The sequence below is a fragment of the Cololabis saira genome, chromosome 4 (genome assembly GCF_033807715.1).
Source record: "Cololabis saira isolate AMF1-May2022 chromosome 4, fColSai1.1, whole genome shotgun sequence".
NCBI classification, from domain to species: Eukaryota; Metazoa; Chordata; class Actinopteri; order Beloniformes; family Belonidae; genus Cololabis; species Cololabis saira.
The window spans coordinates 27,335,071-27,359,247 of record NC_084590.1 but is presented as its reverse complement, the minus strand read 5'-3'; the positions used below and the strand labels follow the sequence as shown (position 1 = coordinate 27,359,247).

At 40.6% G+C, this 24,177-nt stretch overlaps 1 protein-coding gene across 1 annotated transcript; it reads left to right on the top strand.

The window, feature by feature from the left end:
• The first annotated feature begins 242 nt into the window (after positions 1-242).
• gosr1 (golgi SNAP receptor complex member 1) lies at positions 243-23,797 on the top strand. Its single transcript, XM_061719287.1, has 9 exons — positions 243-312; positions 3,928-4,039; positions 6,436-6,523; positions 6,965-7,072; positions 7,205-7,296; positions 10,719-10,793; positions 16,292-16,321; positions 21,490-21,574; positions 21,822-23,797. Exons 1-9 carry the CDS (start codon positions 279-281, stop codon positions 21,942-21,944), a joined length of 747 nt encoding a protein of 248 aa, XP_061575271.1. The 5' UTR covers positions 243-278; the 3' UTR covers positions 21,945-23,797.
• Positions 23,798-24,177: the final 380 nt, after the last annotated feature.

Genomic DNA, 24,177 nt, shown 5'->3' with positions numbered 1-24,177 from the left:
ATACCACAGTTACAGAGACTCATCAATTCTTTATATTGTCGTGGAAAGAGTACAGTAATGGTGCACAGGATCAGAACAGCACATTTGGGTGTCTCTTGTTGATCCAAGCAGATGGTGGTGTATTTTTAATGATTATTAAATCAAAAACAGACTCCTAAGGTGTCCCAGCTGCTGCTGTTCCTGACAGTCCTGACTGAGGGCGTTAAAAGTCCTGCGCCTCTTCTTCTGCTGACCACGTGACCGGCTCCTCAGGTTGATGACGTCGCAGAACAACAAAGATGGCGGGCATAGGAAGCAGCAACTACTGGGAGGGTGAGGGTCCAACATTTCTATCCCATTTACATTAAATTGTAGACTATAGCATCCTCTGGTAGCGTTACTCCCACTCGTACTGTACAGTTATACTTCGCGGTTGAATCGATTTAAAAACGTGTGGTTTCAGGAGGTTAGCTCCCAGCAGCTAGCCGACACCCCCTCACAGCTGAACTTAATGTTCAATCTGTGTCGCTACTTTAAACACCTTAAAACCTTGTCGTGTCAAAATTGTACTTGCTTCATAGCTCATTGGATGTCAGTGCAGACGCATTTCCACTTATTGTTGTTAGCAGTACTCGAGTTGTGAAAAACAATCAGGGGGGATGGTGGATTTTATCATATGGGGACAGATAATTTGTGCTGATTACAAATAATATATTACAAATAATAGCACTGACCAAAACACCTGCAGGAATGATATAGCAGCAGATAAATGCAGCCTTCCGTAAGCTTTAAATATCCACTGGGCTTACATCAAATACATCAAAACACAACAATAAAAAACACTTTTCTGAACTTATCAATATGTCTCTGTCCTTCACAGGATAAGTAAAATGGATCACTGCAAAAACACAAAATCTTAACAAGAAATTTGGTCTTATTTCTAGTTAAAATGTCTCATTTTAGTAAAAAAAAAATCTCATTACACTTAAAACAAGACTCATCACTGGAAAAAACAACAATTTTCACCTGTTTCAAGTAGATTTTCACTTGAAATAAGTAGAAAAATCTGCCAGTGGAAAAATATTTTTTTGCTTGTAATGAGAAGATAAATCTTGTCCCACTGGCAGATATTTCTACTTATTTCAAGTGAAAATTTACTTGAAACAGGTGAAAATTGTCAAATAAGTTATTTTTCTGGTGTTATTTTTCTGGTGATGACTCTAAATGTTGAAATAGCAGTAAAACCACATTCATTGATGAAATGACATAAGGGGTGGAAAGGGGGGATGATTTGGACCGTTTTTATTTCAGGAGGGATGCCATCCCCCCTCATCCCCCCTCAACTCCAGTACTGGTTATTAGTGTCTTGATATGAGCCGGAGCATCAAAAACCAATACAACGCGTGACTAACGTGTAAACATACACATGTTAGGTAGAAAACAACGACCTAGTGTTAGGTAATTCATAGTTTGTCATTAAACTACTACTACTAGTTTGTATATCACTTTTAAATTTAGCACAAAAAGTAAGGAAATTTGTGTTTGGTAGATTAAGATAAGATACGATGAATCTTTATTGTCTCCCTTAGGAGAAATTTGTCTTGGACACGAGAGGCACAGGCGACAATCACACTCCAATAAACATAGAAACATAACCCACATATACAATCAAACCATACTACAGTTAACGCACATCCATTACCACTCCCAGTTCCCAGAAAACCTATTACATAATACCCCTGAGTAGAAGAAAAAACTATTGCAGAGCCCGACTGAACTTGCTCAGATGTCCACATTATTGCACAAATGACCTACGCAAGAGATTATTTCTTCGTTGTAACAATGCTTCTTGGCAATAAATCTGATACCATTGGAAAGCCTGTTTATTTCCTTTTTTAAATGGTGCCACATTTGTCAGGAACACGCATTTGTGAAGATGAGCAGCAGAGCTGAGTGTGTGGGTTTCGAGCATTACAAATATGCCAACTCTTCTCTCTTTGGTGGATTGGTTGATTTGAATTAAGAAGAAACAACACATATTGGCAATTTAACAATTTATCTGTTTGAATAATAGGAATCTCAGTAGTGTTTGGAAGAACTATGCACACTGACGGCAGCTTGGCACCTCCTCCTCATGCTGGTCACACGCTGCTGTGGGGTGGCATCTAGGGCTGCAACTAACGACTATTTTAATAGTCGACTAGTTACCGAATATTAAACGATTAGTCGACTAATCGGATAATTCGTAATTTTTTCTTAAATTTAGTATGAGGTTGCTTTAATTATGTGGCAAATGATAATAAACACGAGAAAGATGGGTACGCCAATGAAAAATAGATATTTTATTCAACTTTGCTGCTGTTCGTACAAGAAGTAAATAAAATGTCCTATCTAAAACCAAGGACAGGCACAGTGATCAGTCAGTATAGACATAAATCATGAATAAATAAACCTCTGTCCATTATTTTTTAAGGACAGGCAATTGTGTTTTATATAAAAAATAAATTATAAAAAATAAATAAAATAACACGTCTCGTACTTTTTTCTTCATCAAGATGGTAAAATGGGTTCTGGATGGCAGGACGTTCTCTGGGTTGAACTGGTGTATCATTTGTTGAAACCCGTCACCATCAACCATGGAGAGCTTCATATCACAGATCAGCTGCAATATTGATCAGTTATTGATCAGTGAGGGCAGTCGCCTGTTACAGGAACACGTCTGCTTCTTTTGCAGAAAGGGGTCCATGGTGGCTCTTTTTCGGTCTGCGTGCATTTAATTTAAAATAATTTTGTCAGGCACAGCCAGGCATAACGTTAAAGCTCTCTTTTAAAGCCAAAATAGGCTTAATATCTTACCAAGGCGAGTCCGTTTCATTCAACTGTCCGACGTCCTTTCTCCATTGGAAAAACACGTCTGGCGACAATTGTCGACGATGGAATTCATTGTCGACAATTTTGATTATCGATTTTTGTCGACAACGTCGACAAATCGTTGCAGCCCTAGTGACATCCCATTCTTCAACCAGCATCCCTCACAAGTCAGCCAATGTGGTTGTGTTGGTCACTTTGGCATAAACGCCCAAGCTGATCCCACAAGTGATAAATGGGGTTGAGGTCAGGACTGTTTGCAGGCCATTCCATCCTTTCAATTCCAAATTCTGGAGGTAGTCTCTGATAAAGCGGTGTCATCTGGGACGATAGAGTTTGGTCCCAGACTGTGGAGATATGGGATTGCCACCGGTTGCAGAATCTCATCTTGATATCTCTTTGCATTGATATTTCATCCAATGATGACGAGCCTCGATTTTTTTTCCAGTGAGGGAGATATCGTTCCACAGCATCTCACTGCCTCCACCAAGAGATGTTACTCTATCGGGGCAGAAATCAGATTAGCATTTGCTGCGTCTTCTCCACACTTTGACCCTACGATTCTGCCAACTGCTGTAGGCAGAATCTGGACTCATTGCTGAACATAACATTCCTCCACATGATCAGGTTCCAGGGCACGTGTTGTCTACAACAGTACAAACAGGCTGGATGGTGAATGGCAGTCATATCATCCCCGCAAGTCTTTAGAAGACAGCCTACGGTACCTAAGTGCTAACAGGGTGGAGTGGACTGGGGGGCACCAGAAGCTCAAAACAGTCTATGTTTTGCAACAGGAGAATAAGTTGTTTGGCATTGGCAGAGAAAATTTGGAAAATTTTTCATGGACGCAACCCACATACTCAGCTCTGCTGCTCATCCACACAAAAGCATCTTCCTTACAAGTGTGGCACCAATAGTATCAGATTTATTGCCAAAAGTATTGTTACAACAAATAAAGAATCTATCTAACACAAATATCCTTACTTTGTGTGCTAAGTTTATATAATATACACACACCCACACCCGCCTGGGACCACTTTGTTGATCTATTTTGACCCTGTGCATGTGTCTGTGTTTCAGATCTGCGAAAGCAGGCAAGACAGCTGGAGAATGAGCTTGACCTGAAGCTGGTCTCCTTCAGTAAACTGTGCACCAGCTACAGCAGCTCCAGGGATGGGCGTCGAGGAGACACGTAAGATCAAGTCTTGTTTCAGCTGAAAAGTAAACGACTGGATTTGGCAAAAGTCTTGATACAGCTGCATTCATACAGATTTGGTGTGATACACACCATAGATGTAGGCTGTTAAAGGTAGCTTCACTACACACTTAACTACCTACTCCAACATACTGGCAGCCAGGCCAGATTGGTTATAGCATTTGCAAATTCTTCGATGATGATTGTAAAACATAGTTTTACCTTTTGCAAGCGGATATACCAAACATTTTCTAATTTCAAGCTCTGAGCTGTATAGGTGAGCTGCATTTGTTTGTCAACAGTTTAATAAGACAAGGAATTTTAACAAACTATCTTCAGTTCTGACATTTATTTCTACAGAAAAATTCAACTTCTTTTCCTTTCAACTGTTTCTTTTAAACCTGGAAACTAACTGGCAGATTCATTTATTATGAAAATAGGTCATTTACGTCCCTCTCATTTGAGTTATTTTTACTTTTTGTGTTTGTTTTTGCCTATTTTAAGAAATAAGTTGATAAAAGGAGATTGAAATATGTTCAGATATTGCATACATTACACATGACTCATCATATGGAGTATGATATCTTACTTGCTGACATGAAACGGCCAAAAATAAATCCTGAAGACCCTCTTGTTTGAGTGATTGTGTTAACGTTTTTATGGGTACTATATAGTGGTGCAACGTATCATCATTGATCTGTGATCAGTTCGGATCAATATCTTCGGTTCGGCACAAACGTGATCCACAGATTGATTTATGTAAAAAAAAACAAAAAAACATGTGCATGTTCAGTCCACACACAGAGTGGTCATGAATAGTGGAGGAACAGAGGGGCTTGAACGCCCCACGTCGCATCTTGGCTTCCCTGTCAGATGTAATGATGAAGGAAAGAGGTTAGTGGATGAAACCGTGACCGTGTGTAGGCACTGTGGCACAGGAAAGTCCATATGACAGTGGAAACACGTCAAGCATGGCCACGCGTTTGAAGCAACATCACCGGAATTGCAGCATATTTTGCAGCACACAGCCTGTTCAAGGCAACGGAGAAATACGCTAGAGGGCTCATTCTTTTTGGTTTGGAACGCTTCATCTGACATTATTACTAGAAAACTTAAAACGTATACGAATTTTTTTCATAAATCCTGCCTCAATCCTGCCTCATGCTCCTTTTAAGTTGTTTTGGGAGGGAGAGGGGCAGGGTAACGGCCCGGGCAGGCGGGGGTTAAGGTTTTTCTCCCACTAGGGGAGTTTTTACCTGCCATTGTTTACGTAATAACTGCTCGGGGGTCATGTTCTGGGTCTCTGGAAAGTGTCTAGAGACAACTTTTGTTGTATTAGACGCTATATAAATTTGAATTGAATTGAATTTTTCATTAATTATTTTAAAAAGAAGATAATATGCCTTGTGCACTTTAAGTTGATTTTATATACTTCAATGCCATTATTTAAGTGTTAAAAAATGAAAAGACAAAACTAGTGTTTCTTTTTTTTTATGACTGATCCGTGACTCGATCTGAGAAACAATCGATCTGTGAGTTTTTGATCCGTTGCAACCCCTAGTACGAAGGCCCAAGCGTCCAGCTGCACGTCATCTTCCCTGAACTTCTATTTCCAACACCAATTGTTGCTTCTTTTATTTGTTCAAAATCAGTTAAAGAAGATGTGTCTGACCCATTCTAGAAAACAAAAATGTATACATTTCTCTGCAGTTAGATTCAACGCAGTCATCAAAAGGTCTGGATATTTGCTTTCTAGCATGAAAAAGACTGGCATCAGGAAGGAAGTGTTCATGAACAACACATTAAATCCAACCAAATTCAAACATATAAAAGGCTGTGTGAAGATTTTATTGCATTCCTCAGAGCCTTTTACCTGCTCAGCCATTCATTCTAAACTTTAAAGATCCAGTACATTCAAAATGATTCACTTAAAAACTTGATACAAAATGCATCGAATGATGTGGTCCACAGAGGGTGTTCAATAGAAATAAATGACTAGTCCATACCTAAGACACCAAAAGCTACTATTGAAATTCAAGCTAATATTAACCCTGTAAGGTTTAAAAAGAAAGTGTAGATGCACAATAGATGGCAGCCTTTAAAGCAAGTCAGCTGTGAATGATGTTGTTAAATATTTTATCTTGACCCATGCTATTTTAAGGATCTATTAAAATTTGTATCCATGTAGAGAAGATTCTTCAGACGAACTACAATCTTTTGATTCAGTTCAAAATAGTTTGTTAATCCCCAAAGGGAAATTCATTTTTGATATCACATTTAAACATTTGGCTCTGTCAGTGTATTTTATTAGTGATAATAACTGATCTAAATGATGAAGGCAGCTTTAGCTTTGCTTACTAATTGTTGTCCATTTGTGCTTTCTCCATGTCCAGTTCGGACACCACTCCGCTACTAAATAACTCTACCCAGGACAGGATGTTTGACACCATGTCAGTGGAGATTGAACAGCTGCTGGGCAAAGTAAGTAAATTCTCTTTAGCTAGTGGCCCGTGAAAGGTGAGTGAGATGGGGAAAGAAAAGTAAAAGTAAATCCCTGGATTTATGCCATTGATGAATCAGAAGATGGCACAGATTTCTTCTCTCCATGGCTTGCAGTTCAACACCGAAAATGGATGACCCCCCCCCAATTTGTGATACCCAAAAATCCAGACTGAGGATTTTTCAGTGTATTTGTAATTTCTAATGACAAAGACATAAGACCCTTTCCTCAAGTCAAAAGCTTCAGCATAATTGTAATATTAATAGTTTCCAATGTTGATCACAGATGTACACTCACCGCCCTTTTTATAGGGCGTACCTTATAAAGTGCGTTGCTTTTTTGTTTTTTTACTGTGTTTGTACAATCTTCTTGTTTTCCTGGACTCTTCCAACTGAGCCTCCTTCTCATCACATCTCTCTCAGCTGACTGCTGTGAATGATAAGATGGCGGAGTACACGAACACACCGGGTACAGCTTCACTCAATGCTGCACTCATGCACACCCTCCAGAGACACAGAGACATTCTGCAGGTCTGCCTCCTATTTGCTTACAAATTTTTCATCACTAAACATTTTTTCTGTAATTTCAATGAAGCCTGTGAATGAATGAAGGCACGTAAATGCTTACAGCTTTTCCATTTTGTCCACTTTTTTCTTTTTTAGGATTACACGCACGAATTCCACAAAACCAAAGGCAACTTTTTGGCCATCCGAGAAAGGGAAGACCTTTTAGGATCTGTCAGGAAAGACATTGAGTGAGTACCCGTTCATTCATTTGCACCTGATGTACCAGTTGTAATGAGAACCTCTTACCTTCTGATGATTAAAACCGTGATCGGTGGGTTTATCGGTGGATAAACAAGAGATAAAATCCATCAGTTTCTCACTTTCATTTACATGGAATGTTACTTAGATGCACCATGTGGAATACTGTCTTGTGATATACTGTATTACTTGTGTTTTGGTCAAAGTAGATGTTGAGGAATAAAAACGAACATGCATTTTTTTTTTAAAGAGCTTAGATGTTTTTAGATGTAATTCCTCAGGGGTGTGGTTATACTTGACTTCCACTTGGCCTCCTCTTGAAAAATGTTTGCTATTGAAACCTTTGGAGAGATTTATAGCCTCTTTAGCCTTGCATTGCAAAGTAGTCCTCTTCTCAGATTGGCTCAGTTGTGAGCAGATGTATTGAAATGAATTGGAGGCTCCCCCAGACCATGACTCTTGTGAGTTTTTTTTTTTTGCAATTGTGTATTGATCTGTAAGATGCAGCAGTGAGCCCACAGTGAATACTGCAGGATTCCTATTGATCCCACCCCATCCATCTAGGTGGCAAATCTCTGTGGAGGCCTTGCTGAAAACCTAGAAGCTTTTTTACATCTGTACCTGCCGTTAATACAGTTTACTAAAGGGAATGCAGTCATGATAACCTTCACTATTAATTGAAAACAAACTTGATATTTGTAAACGTGCTGCAACTTTGTCATATTAATCTTCCTCAATTTCACACAAATTTCAGGCTTGTTTTGAGACACATGAGTATGCTTTTGGTATACTAATGCAACTGGAGCCAAACACACTGTTATAAAACAGATGGGCGCAATGTCCTTTGAATGACGTGCTAAAACAGTTATTAACAGCTATGTTAACAGTGTTATTCACACAACATTTAGCCTAACCATGGCCAGTGCCCCAATGGTACATTATGAGGGAAATATTTGAGCTCCTTGTTTCCAGGGAAGTTGACATGTCATGCTTGAGACAGACAAGATGAGAAAATGATGTGCAAGGTACTTAAAGCCTGTGTACAGCTGAAAGTGGCACAAAAAAGCAAAGGGCAAGACGTCTCCAATGCAATAACATTATTATAGCTGCAATTAAAGGTGCTGTTTGGTTTGGACAGATTGTGGTGTTAAATGACATTATGGATATGCATCTCACGCTAAGATCTGGTTGGTGAGTTGTTGCTGCGAGGAAAACGTTTTACACCCGAGTGATTGAAGAGAGCTGTCCTGCAAAGAGAGTAGAGTGAAATAACTATAATATAACTATAATTCCAAACGACTGTTTAGACTTGTCCTTTTCCAAACTGATTTGTGAGGCTTAGATTTGGGAGGCTGGGTGATGCTGAAGTTGTGGTGGTGTCAATCTCTGTTTGTGTAAGTGCAAACAATTGTTGTACCTGTAAATATATTACAAGTTTAAAATAGTATCCTTTTTTTAAAGTATAGTTTAAATACCGGTAATCATCTATTAAACCATGCTATGGTACATTTTGTGATTCCAGTCGTATTTTACAAGAAACCAATGTCTTTTGGATACAAGGTTCTCCTGTTTATTTCTGCTGTTGGGGACTTTAAAAGCTCAAGATTTGATCTAAACAGCCACTTCCTTCACAGCATGAAGGCTCTTTATGTGCTGAAGTGCCTTTCAGTTAGTGACGAAGGACAAAACCAGGTCATAACATGACCATGTATACTGTTTCTACTGATGTTATCAAGTGAACGCAGAAAATCTGTGACAGTTTGTTCAAACCGTCTCAATAATGTTTTCTTATGAGCATTGTGGGATAGATGCAAGTTTTAGCAACATCTTACTGTAATATTACAGCAGTATAAGTAAGGGATTAATTTATTTAATACAGTGTAGTACAGATTAGGCTATGTTTGGAAAGAAAACAAAATAACAGTTTATTGTAATACTAGGTTATTACTCTCTGACATCAATATGCTTCAGTCGAGCCTTTTGCTAGTTTTGTCCACTAGAGGGAAGTATAGACTTTGTCCATTAATAAAACCCTTCTATAATGAAACATGTTTATGGTAAACAAGCAACTCTGTTCTGGTTAAAGGAAATGCTGCACATCTCTAGCAAGATGAGTTTTTCAAATAATGTTTTTTCATCAGTATCCTGTAGTGTGCTTGCAGACTGTCAGCAAGAAGATATTCTCAGATGTGCACACACATGCACTCACGTCTTGTGTTCTACTGTGCCTTTCATAACAGCAGGAGCACAGATGAACTCAGACGTTAGTCTCCCCCTGCTCCTGCTGTGATTCTTAAATGTCAGCAACAGAAATGACAGCTCACCCGTGATTTACATTGGTGCCCTTTTAAAAAGCTTCGCTGGAGTGATGAAGCCGGCTGTTTGTACATGCAGTTGTAACCCTACAAATGCATCAGCCCTACACTGGGATGGGCAGACTGGGCTCCAGGCAACCAACGTGAGATGGACTGTGTGCATAAATATATTTCTTCTTTTTCATTTTTTGGCTTTGTACGGTGCATTAGAGATGAGGGAGACACATTCATTGCGTACTTGCTGTTAAGTGGGTGGGGTAGGATGCTAATGGTTTGTGTGTGTGTACTGATGCTCTGCGTGATTCAACTCATTCTTGTCCAACAGAAAGGTGGGGCTATGTTAAATGAGCAGAGACTGCATTGTAGTCAGCTATTCAGGAAAGCTGATACGTAGAGTTGCATCAGGCAAATGAGAGAGGGTGTGATGTGTTTGCTCAGAGAGTGGTGTAACAGCCCAACCATTAAATTTGAGTGCTTCGTTGCCATGAAGCTCAGTAGTAGAGAAGACTTTCATAAATGCTTCTTAGTAACCTGAGAGTATATGATGCCATAAATATTTGGACTGAATGAGGATCCCGTTTATCCCCTTCATTTCTGACGATGGGAGCAATTGAACCAGGATTTCTGTTTTTAAACCAAAACACACACAATTACCTTTCTGTATCCGTGAGCAAGTAAAATGGCACTGACAGAGACTGCTTTTTGTCAAAAACTGGTCTACACAACAGTGTTTGTTTGGTCCAGATAAATTCTTCATAAGTAGTTTGTGTGAACTGGCAAAGCTCCAACACACCACCCCCCCTGTTGTTGAAAAACAGTGGTGATAAAAAAAAAAAAGCTACGAGAATAAATGTTCAGATACAGTATACGTCATACCTGACTGACTTAATGTGAACTGCAAGCACCAATTGGACTTAGATTAACTAAATGTAGAAGATTGCTATTATGTTTTTTTTTGTGTGTTTTATTTGATTTAACTTTTTTTTTTTTTTTTTTTTTTTTTATAGATATTTTCAAATATTTTTCCACATTTCATAAATTCAAAACTTGTTTTAAATACTTGCTGTATTAAATTTGATTTTTTTTTTTTTAACCAGAACATACAAAAGTGGCTCTGGGGTCAACAACAGAAGAACAGAGCTGTTTCTAAAGGAGCACGAGCACCTCAGAAAGTAAGTCACAGCACCTTTCTTTGCCATATTAGTAATCCATTCTCAAAGTTTTAAGTTAATTTAGCATATATTTAAGGGCATTCATTAAGTAATTGTGGTATTTCAGCCCTCAAACATTCGTAGCAGAATAAAGCTGCCTCTCACCAGAATTGAAGCGTGTCTTGGCTGGAAGTGGCCAGCGCTTTGAAGCTACTCTGCAAATCATTGCTGTCACTGATGGTTACTTTTGAAGTCTTGGTACTGCCTAAAACTTAATTTCAAGATGCTTTTACTTTCAAACTGGTGTGTAGTTTTTTTTGGATTCATTGAAATTATGTTTCTTTTATATTTCAGGATAAAAGGAAATATAGATTGCTAGTCAGAAATATATTTGACCCAATGCTCTGTATTGTATAGAATTATTTCATAAAGAGTTTTGTTTTTTTTTGCATAACTTTGCACTTTAAACCTGTAAAAAGTTACAATCTTTTCTAATGGGGAAGGTCATATCATGACATCCTGCTATCATTTGGCTGAGTCTGAGGAGCTGGAGAGCAGCATGTGGTTTCAGTGAAATCTGTGAGTGTTGGAGAGACGTGCGATGCACCCGACATGGAGAACAAAATTGAATGTCAGCAGGACACACATACATGCTCAAACAACAGAAGTGCTTTCCTCATTGCTTAGTCTTGATTATTGTACATGTCTAACACAAAGCAATCTCTCTGAATCGCTGGCTATGTTTGTATTCTCATTTCAACGTATCAAAGGCAGATTCATTTCGCCATTTAAAACCCAAATCCATGTGCCCTGGATAGCTCAGTGGGCTGAGCGGGTGCCATTTACAGAGGCTATTGCCCTCGTGCAGGCAGCGCAGGTTCGAGTCCAGGTCTGTCACTCTTTCCCCCCTCTGTCTATACCCATTTCCTGTCCACCTACTTTCAATAAAAGCCACTATAGTGGAACAAAATCTTAAAAGAAAACCCCATCAAAAATGGCTTTGGCTGCTCTGACACAGCAAGGCTATTTGTGTAAATGTCTTTTTCTCAATATAAAGAAGTTTATAGCATGACGCATTAAGGGTGAACCTTATTACACCTGCAAGCATCCGTCTTCACTTTACAACGAGCAATTTTGTTCAGTTCCATTCAATCAACTTCGATGTCCCATTCAGATGTATAGCTTCCTCTATTTGGGATGCACTCAAGAAGACACTTCTCGTATTCATCAGATGAAATGACAAAGGGGAACAGCTTAACTTTTTGGTATGCAATACAATTGATTTCCCACGTATAGTCGGCACTACATGTGGCAATTTATTGCTCAACAAGATGCTACTAATATGTCATGTTTCGGTTTAAATGATAGCGGTCTGCAGCCCTGTTGGAAGTGTTATGAAGCGAGTTTTCTTCAGATGTCTCCCCACACTAGTGCTTGTGAGAAAATGATTACACATTCCTGCTAGTGTTATGAAATTACTCTATTGATCTCCATCCAGGGGTAACATGCTGAGATATGAAACAATGTGCAATAAAAACAAATGTGGAGTAGATAGAGGGGAAAAAAGAGGACTTGCAGTTTAAAGCAAAAAGGGGGAAATAATTATGTATATAAAGCACTTATAGCTTTTGGCTTTTTATGTTGAGTGAGGAAATGAATGCAGCACATTCATTGGAGCGCCATGATACAAGTCATTTTGTGTTGATTAGTAAGCAATTAATAAACAGCAGTTTGTGTGGTCACCGTATACCTCACAGGCAAGGACTGTTTAGAGTAAAAGAAGGGTGTAGCCTTGAGGCTGAAAGGTGAAATCAGTGCACAAGTGCTTTAAACCTGCCTTCTGGCCAACAAGGAGTAACTCCTGTGACTACATAAAGAAGTCTGTCCGTTTTCATTCAGTAAGCATTTTTACATACTGGTTTAGGACCTCAATCACAAGCTCAGTCTGTTATTATGCATGATGATTTCTTTGGACATCAAAAAAAATGTACTGAAGAAAAAGAAGGATTTACTAGAGGATACTCTTTTGGGCTATACTGAATTTATTCCATGGGTGTTCTTTGCTTGGTTTCTCATTCAGATCTATCCCTCAAACATCACGTCTGGTTTCGGAAACCCGAGATGACTTGTAACATACCAAACTCCACCCTTCAGATTGATAGCCTGAATGCCGATGGCTGTCAATAGATGTCTCAATGATGTCACAGTGGCTACATCTATCAGGTTTATATGGTTTAAATTCCCAGGACACATTTAAGGTTCCTTGAACCCAGGCTGGCCTTGCGATTAATGGGGAGCATCCTTCAAATGGTGCAACTGCATCATTTTTCATGCCAGTGACACTGTGGATACAATGCATGCCTGGTGAAGGTTGCCTGGAATTAACTATGTGTAATATTGGCTAAAACTTAAATTACATTTTGCTTAAACTATTAAGCAAACTATTGAGTTCAAACACTTTAGTAGTTTCATAGACACATATTAGTAATGAGGTCCCCTTTGTGTGAACCTGCTACATCCGTTCTGTTTTCAGAGTGTTTTCTTTTTTGATTTGCATCATATCATAGAGCTAATGAGAGGTGGCCATTTAATAGTTCACTTGGCGATGAATCCATCCTCTGCTTTTCAACTTCAGAATCTCAGCTGGCGCAAGGTTTTAAATTTTCTGTCCTGACTTTGGCTTTAAGGTACCGGTAGATATTTTGGAAACATTCACTTTCTAACCAAAACTATCCTGATAATCAGTCGACAGATGGCTGCAGTGAGTAGAGTTTGAGTTTCCGGCGCTCTGTTAATTTTTGAGCATGATCTAAACAAACAAAGATGGATAGATACATTTCCCAGATGGGCTGCTCTCTAGTATTTGCTGTATAGTTATAACACATATACATTGAAGTCAGAGTGTCAGAAATACTTAATACTTTGTTAGTGCTCTTTTGCCATTAGATCTACCATTAATGGTCCTGGTCTTCCTGTGTTTTTTCTCCCTTTCCTTCTCCATCCTTGTACATCTGTTTTTCCATCTCTCTCTGGTTAGTCTTCATGAATAAACTAGAGGGAGGGAGGGGCCACTCCATTAAAAGTTCACATTGGAACAGTTTTAATATCTCTGGTCTTGTTCTGACATGGCTTATGAGTGAATAACTACATTTCCTTATACCCAGTTTTACCTGCCCATTTTATTACATTTTGAATTTACATTAATTGACTACATATCATCTGATTGCACATTTATTTATAGTAGGTGTCTGTCAGAGACGGCTGTCATCAAATTGCTGCAACCAAAAAAAGGTGCAACCCCAGCAAAAAATATGCAATCATCATTCTCGGAGGATGCTGATTAAACTGTTAATTTTCTTTTGCATTGATTCTTCGACCACTTATAAGAGCTATAAATGTGGAGAAATTTGCTGGTACCCTTGCAGCTCATGTTAACACTGTCAGTTTCTTTAAAGAAATGGCAATAGAAAGCTAATCAAAATATGTGTATGTGTATGTATCCATCCATCCATCCATCCATCCATCCATTTTTTTTTTTATTATCATCTTGCAGGCTTTAAGTAGTGTTAATGCCGATATAATTTACTGTCTTAATATAGTTTTTAAATAAAATCTGTGCACAGCACTTGTGAATGTGCAGAGAGCAGGGAAGCATGTAGCCACCATGGGTTCATTCATCACACTGGGAAAGGCAATTAGCTTGAAGCTAATGAGCGATTTAATGACTGCAGCAAAATGCAAGTGGTGGTGGGGGGTGTGGGGTGTGGAAGGAACCCACTCAAAGTTAAATCCACTGAATATCTAAACTGAAAGAGTGTGACGTTAAAATCAGCGTCACCCATTATCTCTGTGGACTGGTAATTGAAGGAATAAAGCACACTTTTCTTTTCTTCTCCGTTCATCTCTTTAATATTGAGGAAAAAACAAACAAACAAAAAAATACACGAATCATGACTTGCCTCCACTCCAAAGTGCTCATAATATATTGCCTTTCATTATATAGAAAGCCTGTTTGGCTTTCACCATGTCTGTGGTGACTGTGCTTGTGGTTTCCCTAGTCTTGCTCCTACTGCACAATCCAGCTATCAACTTGTAGTAATTGCTTCTCCATCTAAAGGCTCCCCCAGTCATTTGTACCAGACATGCCCACCAGCCTTCATACTGTGTTAGAGGCAGGCGGGGCCAGTGACCATTACGCCAAATTATTCCTCATTCAGTTTTAGTCTGAGAAACATGGCAGTTGTATCACAGACACATGCCAAACACTGTTTAGTGCTCTATTGAGAGGTTTGAAAAAGAAGTTATCAAGTTCAAACTACAATATAGTTCACCAGCAGTTGGGGAGATCAAGTACCACATACACGCAGAGCCCAGATCTTACCGATTGGTGTTTGGAGGAATCAAATTACTTAATGGTGTCTTATAGCAGATGTATTTGTTAGCCTAATGTGGGAACAGATAAGAATGACATGGAAGAAAATCCATTTTGCAAATAACATTAAGCTGAATGCAGTTGGTTTTTGCAGCAGCAAGCAGTTGGGTAGCGTGATTAGACCTCTGAGCCACTGAGCTTCCTATTGATTACTGTCGATTTGAAACAGAAGCCAGTGTGTTCAGTCACAAGTTCAGCCATATAACTTTTGACTCAAAGTGCAAAGGAAAACATATGGGACATCCTCTAAATACAAAATACATGCATGACCTGCATATACAATGTTTGGAGTTATTATTATTATTATTAGGGTCCGAGCACTTACAGTGCGAAGGCCCTATTGTATCTAATGAGGGCCTTTTTGTCCCCCTAAACGTGCCTCCAATTTTGCAAGCAGGCCTGGCGAAAAATGTTATATTTAAAGGTTTGCATTAATGGCCATGGCAAAATAGCTCAACAGCGCCCCCTAGACAACTTTGTGCCTCAAGCCCCACAATATGGTTTGACGTACATGCACGAAAATCTCTACACACCTGTATCATGTCACAACTTAAAGAAAAGTCTCTTGGTTCCATGTCTGAAACCGAACAGGAAGTCGGCCATTTTGAATTAATCGTGTAATTTTGGCGCAATTTATGCCATTCCTTCGGCAGTTAATACGGCCCGAACCGTAACGTGCACCCAGGTGTGTTATACATCAAAATGTGTCTCCATCCTGCGACGACGCGCATTACTTTTCTCAGTCAAAAGCGTTACCGTGGCGATGATAGATGGCAAAAAGCGCACCCCCCCTTCATCTGATTGGTCCATATTTGATAGTTCCTACTTTCTGCTATAACTTTTGAATGGTTTGATATAGAGTCGTGGGTGCTGTCATCCACTAAATGTCCAGGCCTGAAGAATCTACATGCAAGTCATACAAGCGCTTCCACTGCAGCACGCCTGAACGTGCACAAGGGTGCGAGGGCCCGTTCATCGCTGCTTGCAGCTTTAATTGTTGTTGTTGTTGTAATAATTATTTTTTCCAGTGTCAATATCTCACCAATGTTTTTTTTTTTCCTCTCCTCTTCTTCTACTCTGTCTGTAGCTCAGACCGTCTGATGGATGACACTATAAGGTAAGGATATGACTTCTGTGTTGTGCATTTGTAGGTACAAATAAGGTATTGGACCAAAAATCAGAAGGTGAGTTTGTTCATTGTCCAGTGTGTTAACAGACTTTCAGGTGCAGAAAGGACTATGTAAGTTCAGGCTGCCATTGTTAACCGGATTATATCAGCTGACAAACAGTTACATATTACAGCTCTCATTAATAGCTGATTTTGTATCCCCCCTCAAAATAAATGGATAAAAATGTTTTTAATAACTTAGCACAAAAAGGTAAGGAAATTTGTGTTAGTTAGATTATTTCTTTGTTGTAACAATTCTTCTTGGCAATAAATCTTATACTGTCGGAAAGCCTGTTTATTTTCCCTTTTTAAACGGTGCCGCATTTGCAAGGAACATGCATTTGTGGGATGAGCAGCAGAGCTGAAGATGTGCTGATTCCCTAAAGTAATTCCTAATGTAGTTTAATATGTAACGTCACAAAAAGTTTGACTGGTTTTAAATTATGTTACTAGGCAATATTCAAATAATGTTTGCATTTAATGCACTTTTGGATAGTATCTGTGTTGCCAGCCTTGGTCACACACTCCCACTCAGTATAATTTATTTTACTGCTTACACTAGCGGAAGTACCACTAAATAAAATATATTTTTATTGCCTTTCCCTCCCACACAAGTACATCAACTTCACATTCTGTGATTTTTTTTTTTCTTCTTTATGATACTTATTTTATGTTTTCTATTGTTATATGGACAAAAAAATAAAGTATGCAACGGATTTATACTCTTTGCAAAATGGGATGAGAGAAGGCAATCCAGATGGTACGCTGAATTCCATGTTATTTGGGTTGTATCAAGGAAATGTGCTCAGGAACAAGCGTTTGCAAGGATTCATACATCTGAAAATGTCTGTGTATGTGCGTTTCCAGATTCAGGCCTTGCCATCTCTTTAACATGAGAGTGCACAATTCTTCATACATGAGGCCCCAGGTCAGCTGTTACCATCTTCCTTCAGTAGCCCCCTTGACAGCTCAAACATAGATTTCTTTTTCTCCACAGCACAATTAGTATCTGATGAGAACAAAATACTTTTCTATATCCTCACAACAAAAGTGGTGCCTTTTATACAGAAAGTTGCCTTAATTTTAATGTACTTCTGCTACAGCCATTCAACATGTTCAGTTTTCACTTTCATAAACTGGTTAACCCTGAGATCAAGACTGGTAGAGGTTGCTGGATTCAGCAAAAAGTGTTTCCTCCTGACTGAGGAGAACATGATATGCAAAACAGCTCCAGGCCAAGACTGACGACTGTCCCTTCAGCAACCCCAGGAGAGGCCGTGACCTCACCAACCCCTGATCACACATCCCCACCCATGTACACACCCACACACCCTGCTGTTTTTTTAACATTAGCTGCGAAACAGTAAACAACTGCAGTGATTTCATTTAATTTGTTTTGAAGTTTTGAGCTGCCTTCCATGGGACTCTGTCTCTCTGGGGTTGGAGTTGTTTGTCCCTTGTGGCCAGTTCTTACTGCTGTTTGCCTTGCAGTCCTTCAAGAAATGTCGAGGGGTTAGGTGGGTGGGTGGATTGTGGCAATGGAAAAACACGTTTTCAGCCTGAGGGGAGTCATCTGTATCTTCATTTTGTAGTTTTGTCCTGTGTGCAGAAATGAAGTGGATGTACCACTGATAACCTTCTGAGCCAGTGACAAAGACGCCCACAAACCTTAAATCAGAGCTGGACAATACCAGTCCTCAAGAGAGTTGAACCCACCTGATTCAAATTAATCGATCATCAGCTTGTCATCAAGGTCTGCAGATGTATATTAACGCAGTTAATACAGTCATTTGTATCGTTGAGGCAGGGAAACATGTAAAGCATGCAGGCAGCCGCCCCTCGAGGACTGGAATTGTACAGCCCCGCCTTTAATGTGGTGAGTGTAAGGGCAACAGGGCAGAACTCTTGCCAACATGACTGCTGTGACTCCGATGATTGGACGACTCCAGCTTGTTGTTTGCAGCTTTGCGCTGATGTTGCACTGAGCCACCTCTGTTTGGGATTGTCCGAAGGGGACCTTAACACGAACACTTGTTTGTTGATATGGTGCAGGGTCTGTGTGAAAGTCTTTGAGAATAAATAAAATAATTGAAAGAAGGTTTCCCACATGCCAAATGTTAAAGTATAGGGTTCAGAGATGGTTCACTATCTCCCATTGATTAATATGTGTAACGGATGCCGGAGAAGCCAAACACTAGAGCCTGAAACCTTTTCTGCCACCTTCCCAGCTGCACTTTTCCCCACTCAAAGTGACACGTATTTGAGACCACGACAATCCTACACCCTACAGGTTTTCAAAGGGATCGAGGTCAGGACTGCTGGCAGGCAATTCCATCCTCTTCACTCAAATTCTGGAAGTAGTTTCTGATAAACCACCTCTGCGGGGTTGAGCGTTGTCATCTGGTAGGATCGAGTTTGGTTCCCAGACTATGGAGATATGGGATTGCCCCTGGTTGCAGAATCTCATCTCCATATCTCTCTGTATTGAAATTTCCTCCAATGATGATGAGCCTCATTTTTCCAGAGATGGAGATGCCGCCCCACACCATCACACTGCCTCCACCAAAAAACGTATAGCATTCTGCACGTGTTGTGTACACAAGACCCTTTCTTTCCAGTCCCGTGTCAAATCCATCACCAAAACAGCTTTTTATCACCTCAGGAATATCTCCCGTCTCCGCTCCTCCCTCTCTGACTCCGTGGCAGAGACGCTCATCCATGCGTTCATCACCTCCCGACTGGACTATTGCAATGGAGTCCTGTCCGGGGTTCCCAGTAAAACCCTGGACAGGCTCCAGTATGTGCAGAACTCAGCTGCCGGGGTTCTCACTCACACCAAGCCCTGGCAGCACATCACCCCCACCCTCATCCACCTCCACTGGCTCCCGGTTAAGTTTCGAATACGGTACAAAATTCTCCTTCTCACCTACAGATCCCTACATTCACTGGCCCCCCAATACTTGTCCGACCTCTTCCACCAATACACTCCATCCAGGAACCTGAGGTCTTCTGATGTCAGACTCCTCTCCATCCCCTGTCTCTCTCTCTCTCTCTGGGTCAGGTGGCTCTTGGTTGAGCTGCTGTGACATCGACGGTAGCATTCCACAGATCCCGATTTTCGGCCATTCTTGTAACTGCCCCTAGGCTCTCTCCCGTCCATTTGGTAAGGTCAACTTCCCAGGTTCTTGCCGGTCTACCTCTGGGTCTCTTCCCTGCCGTGATGCCCTGCATGATGGTTTTCTCCAGGCTGTCATGTCTGATGGTCTGATGTACCCGTTTAAAAACCTTTGGAGACGGGGCTTTCAGCGTGGCTGCCCCCACCCTCTGGAACTCTCCCCCCCTTGAAATACGCCACTCCCCCACTCTCCACAGTTTCAAAGCACACCTCAAAATACACCTTCTACGGGCGGCTCTGTCTCTCCGGGCAGGCTGGCCCCCTGCCGGGTGGGGGTCGTTGGCCTGAAGGGTGAGGGCCTCCTGGCCGCGTGTCCGGCCCGGACCGGGTGGCCGGGGATTGCCTGGGTCGCGGTCCGCTGCCGCGGGATCCCTGGCTGCTTCTTCCCGCGCCGTGGGGGCCCCGCCCGCGGGCCCCCTCGGCCACTGCCGGGGGGGGGGGGGGGGGGCCTCGCAGGCGGTGGGTTGCCTCCCTCCTACTTCTCCCCTCTGTGGGGTTGCCGGTGGCCTGGGTTCCGGGCTCTTCCGTGTCGGCCTCTGGTCTCGCGGGTGGCGGGGTTGCTCCCCCCCTCCCCCACTATAGATACACTTCAGGTAGAGCTTTGTTTGGTTTATTACACACAACACACACACACACACACACACACACACACACACACACACACACACACACACACACACATATAGCCACTTAGTCACATGCATATACACAAATATACATACACACACACACACACACACACACACACATACGCATGATCATATACATACACACACACACACACACACACACAGACATACACACTGGCTTGTTCACCTGAATGCTGGCTCTCTAGTTTTTGGGGTGCGGTAGCGGTAGCTTAGCTCAGACTGCGGTCAGATCTCAAGATTTAGGTCGATTGCTGTTGTTGTTTTGGTTGGCTCCGTGCCGGTTTCGTGTTTTGTTTGTGGTTTTTTGTTGCAGATTTCCAGTGCGTGTTTCCATGTGTTCCTGCTTCCTGGATTGGCAGTGGATGTCGTCACCGCCCCCCCCCCCCCCCCCCCCCCCAAAAAAAAAAAAAAAAAAAAATCACTGGGTTTGTATGTGTACATTTATGTATGTGTACGCATATGTATGCGTATATATATTAAATATAGTAATAATGCACGTGTGTATGCTTTTGTTTTCTACCGTCATGGTATCAATCATTAATATGTGTGCAGACAAGGAAAAAAAAAAAAAAAAAAAAATACACCTTCTACGTGGCCTTCCCTGAATAAGTTAAGGTCCCCTCCCTGGTTTTGTTTTGTCCCCCCCCCCCCCCCCCCCCCTTTATAAAGCGACCTTGGGTACCTTGAAAGGCGCTATATAAGTATAAGTTATTATTATATGTTCAGGTTCCAGTGCACGTGTTGCAGACACCAGCACGAACGGGTCTGACGGTGCAGTCATGGCAGGCCTCCTGGCACCCAATGACACTGGAGATCGGCTGCATGTAGTCTGTTATGGGTTGTCTGGGCTGTGAGCCGTTGGCCAAATCATCCTCCAAACCTTGACTGCAAATCTGTAGGAGACAAATCTTGGGGTGGTGCTGGCCACATACTCAGCACTGCTGCTCATCCCACAAATGCATGTTCCTTACAAATTTGGAGCCATTTAAAAGGCAAATAAACAGGCTTTCCAATGGTATAAGACTTATTACCAAGAAGCATTGTTACAACAAAGAAATAATGTACCATACACAAATTTCCTTACTTTTTGCACCAAGTTTATATTCATACAGAAGTATAACTCTTCTTCTCTCTGGAGCTTCAGATGATGCTGATGATCTTTTTCTCTGAACTAAGAATGTATCTACTGGAATTTCAATTTCCCATCATATGTTGATTAACAGTAAACAGCCTTTTGTACTGTTCGTGAAAACTGTACCATCACTGCTCCAATTCTCTATCTCATTCTTTAGCATTGCCATGGCAACCAAGGAGAACATGACCTCCCAAAGGGGGTTCCTGAAATCCATTCAGACCAGAGTCAACACGCTGGCCAATATCCTTTAAGGTGCATGTGAGCATTGTTGTGTGTGAGAACCAAATCGAAGACCATGGATGGTAAATTAAGAGTTATTGGGCTGAAATCACTGCTGCTTTTCTAGAAATCAATACCCACAAATTGTTTCTTTTTGACCGAAAAATCTGTCTTTGTTGTTAGTTTTTCTAGAGGACAGTCAACCGCTGCTGTTACAATACATATCAGATTTCATATTTGTAAACCTCCTTAACTTTGACTCTCTCAGATCGTTTCCCAGGTATCAACAATCTCATTCAGCGAATCAACCTGAGAAAGAGAAGGGACTCTCTCATCCTTGGCACTGTGATTGGTGTCTGCACCATTCTTCTCCTCCTCTACGCTTTTCACTGAGGACATGGCAAGATTGATACTTTTGAAGGCGTGAGATTAATATGCTCTATGTAGCGTGGGACCCCTTCTCCCTCCCCCCATGGAGACTTAGCTCACTGATCGGAGGACCATAGCGTTTCCAGAGCAGAAGGACATTCAGGTGGTCCAGATCTGGAACAGGATGAGTCGGCCAGCAAGTTGCTACTACACCCTAAGTGGGGCCCATCATCAGCTATCGTATCATTTTCTTTTCTTCAAACAGTGGGGACAGATGGGGACCTGGTGGTTGGGTGTTCTCCTGCCAACAAGTGAACGGAGACCAAAAGTACAAATAAGACCAGATTTGACCAGAATAAAAATAATTATAAGACTCGCCGAGAAAGAAATCTCTTGAAGGTGTGAAGAGATTGGGAGGCTCCGTGATGCATCATTTTGAATCGTTCTTTTTAATTGTTGGAGTGGGATGGATAGTTCATCTGGGGTTGTAAAATGTGAATCAATAAATTATTCTTATCAGTATGTGTTTAAAACAGTCTTTGAGCCGTCATATTTTCCGGGTAAGGTTGTATAGGAGGTGGATGGAGAGTGGTTGAAGCAACTGATGTTGTCCTTGATCAGCTCCATTTTTGGATTTGTACATTTATTTACATTTAGAAGAATAAATCACTGTTGACAAAGAAATAACAGACATCTATTCTAGAAGTGGATTCATCATTAAAGTGAAATCAAAACTGAACATAAACTACTTTTTTTTTTTTTGTATAATGTAAATGTATCTCATTGGTCCTGAATAATGTTTGTGGACTTGTTTCAGTAAGAATGCGACAAACATTTTTAGTTCCTTTCTTTCTCTTTAAAGGTCCTAAAGCACCCTCAAAACATACACTAATGACCAGTCAATAATGTCTTTATGTCTCATTGGGTTAAACTATGGGCTATAAGACGAGAATCTATTCAAGATTAAACCAGCCATCAGTTTAAGTGATGTTTTAAATCTTTGTTTTTAACATTTAGTCATCATCTTGGACTTTTTGGAGAAAGAAGTCACCTCATTTTTAAAAGATTGTGGAATTAGGGAACACAATACATATATTTGATGTCTCATATCTGTTAAATCATAGTTAATTCAGAAGAAGTAGGTCTAAATATTTTTATTTTTTTTAAATACAATAAAATAAATAGATCAATTTTGAGAAGAGGTGTTGAATGGAGAGACTGTTGGAGAGGGTGATGTTTTGGAGCAAGTAGTGAATCTAATCACAGGCAACAGAATAATTGAAAATATGGAGTGCAGTGCAGCTGTATGGATGTGTTTAACGTGGAGCCTGATCACAACTGGAGAGCTGTTAAGAGTTGTCTGAGCTGTACAAGGTAAAGGCAGTTATAACACTCTTCACAAAGTCATCTGTAATAAACATCTTGGCTGACTACTCTAAAGAGTTGTACACTGTCTTAAACAGAGCAGTGTCCATTCTTGTGTGCAAAAAAACCATGTCTGATGAGCTGATGCGAAAGATTTTATCATTTTCACATTTCATAGTGTTGTGTACTGAGTACACCCTTTGTCAATTGTCATTTTATTTAGTTTCATGTGTGTTTGAAGGTGGGGGCATATGCATCAACTGAGGGGAAAATTATTACAAAAAGTTAATTCAATGAAATTGGAAGTGGAGATTGAGAGCAAGGCAGCCGTGTGAGAAACATCAATGTGCTTTTCTCTCACTGCATCAGGCTGGTTGACTGGAATCCAAATAAAAGAAGTCCACTTTTATCCACTGAAGTGGATAAATTTAGTTTCTTGTCCTGATCTCTTGCTGTCTGATTCCTTCTGCATAGAAAAAAGAAACACCCTAAAAGACTGTTTTAAAAAAAAAAAACGGTTTCATGCATTTTGAAAGGTCTTTCCCTCTCTCTCTCCCTCTCTCCTTTTTTACAGCAGTATGATGGAAACTGTCTTATACAGAATATTGCTTTACTTGTAGGAGAGAAACCTGAAGTCTGGGTTCATACGCTTTTGTATGTGATGTCAGAAGCCAGCAAAGGTACAACTTCTGAATATTTCAGTCCTTGATGCAGACGCCACCCACACAGATGTCTGTGCCAGATCTGCTCAGCGTCTCGCTGCAGCAAGCTGGAAATGCTCAAAGTACATTTGTCTGAAGCAGATGGTGTGCAAGATGTGTGGTCTGCTAACTGCGGACAAGTTCATATATTTGTATAATGTTTTTTTTTTTTAATGTCGCTTTACTTTTGT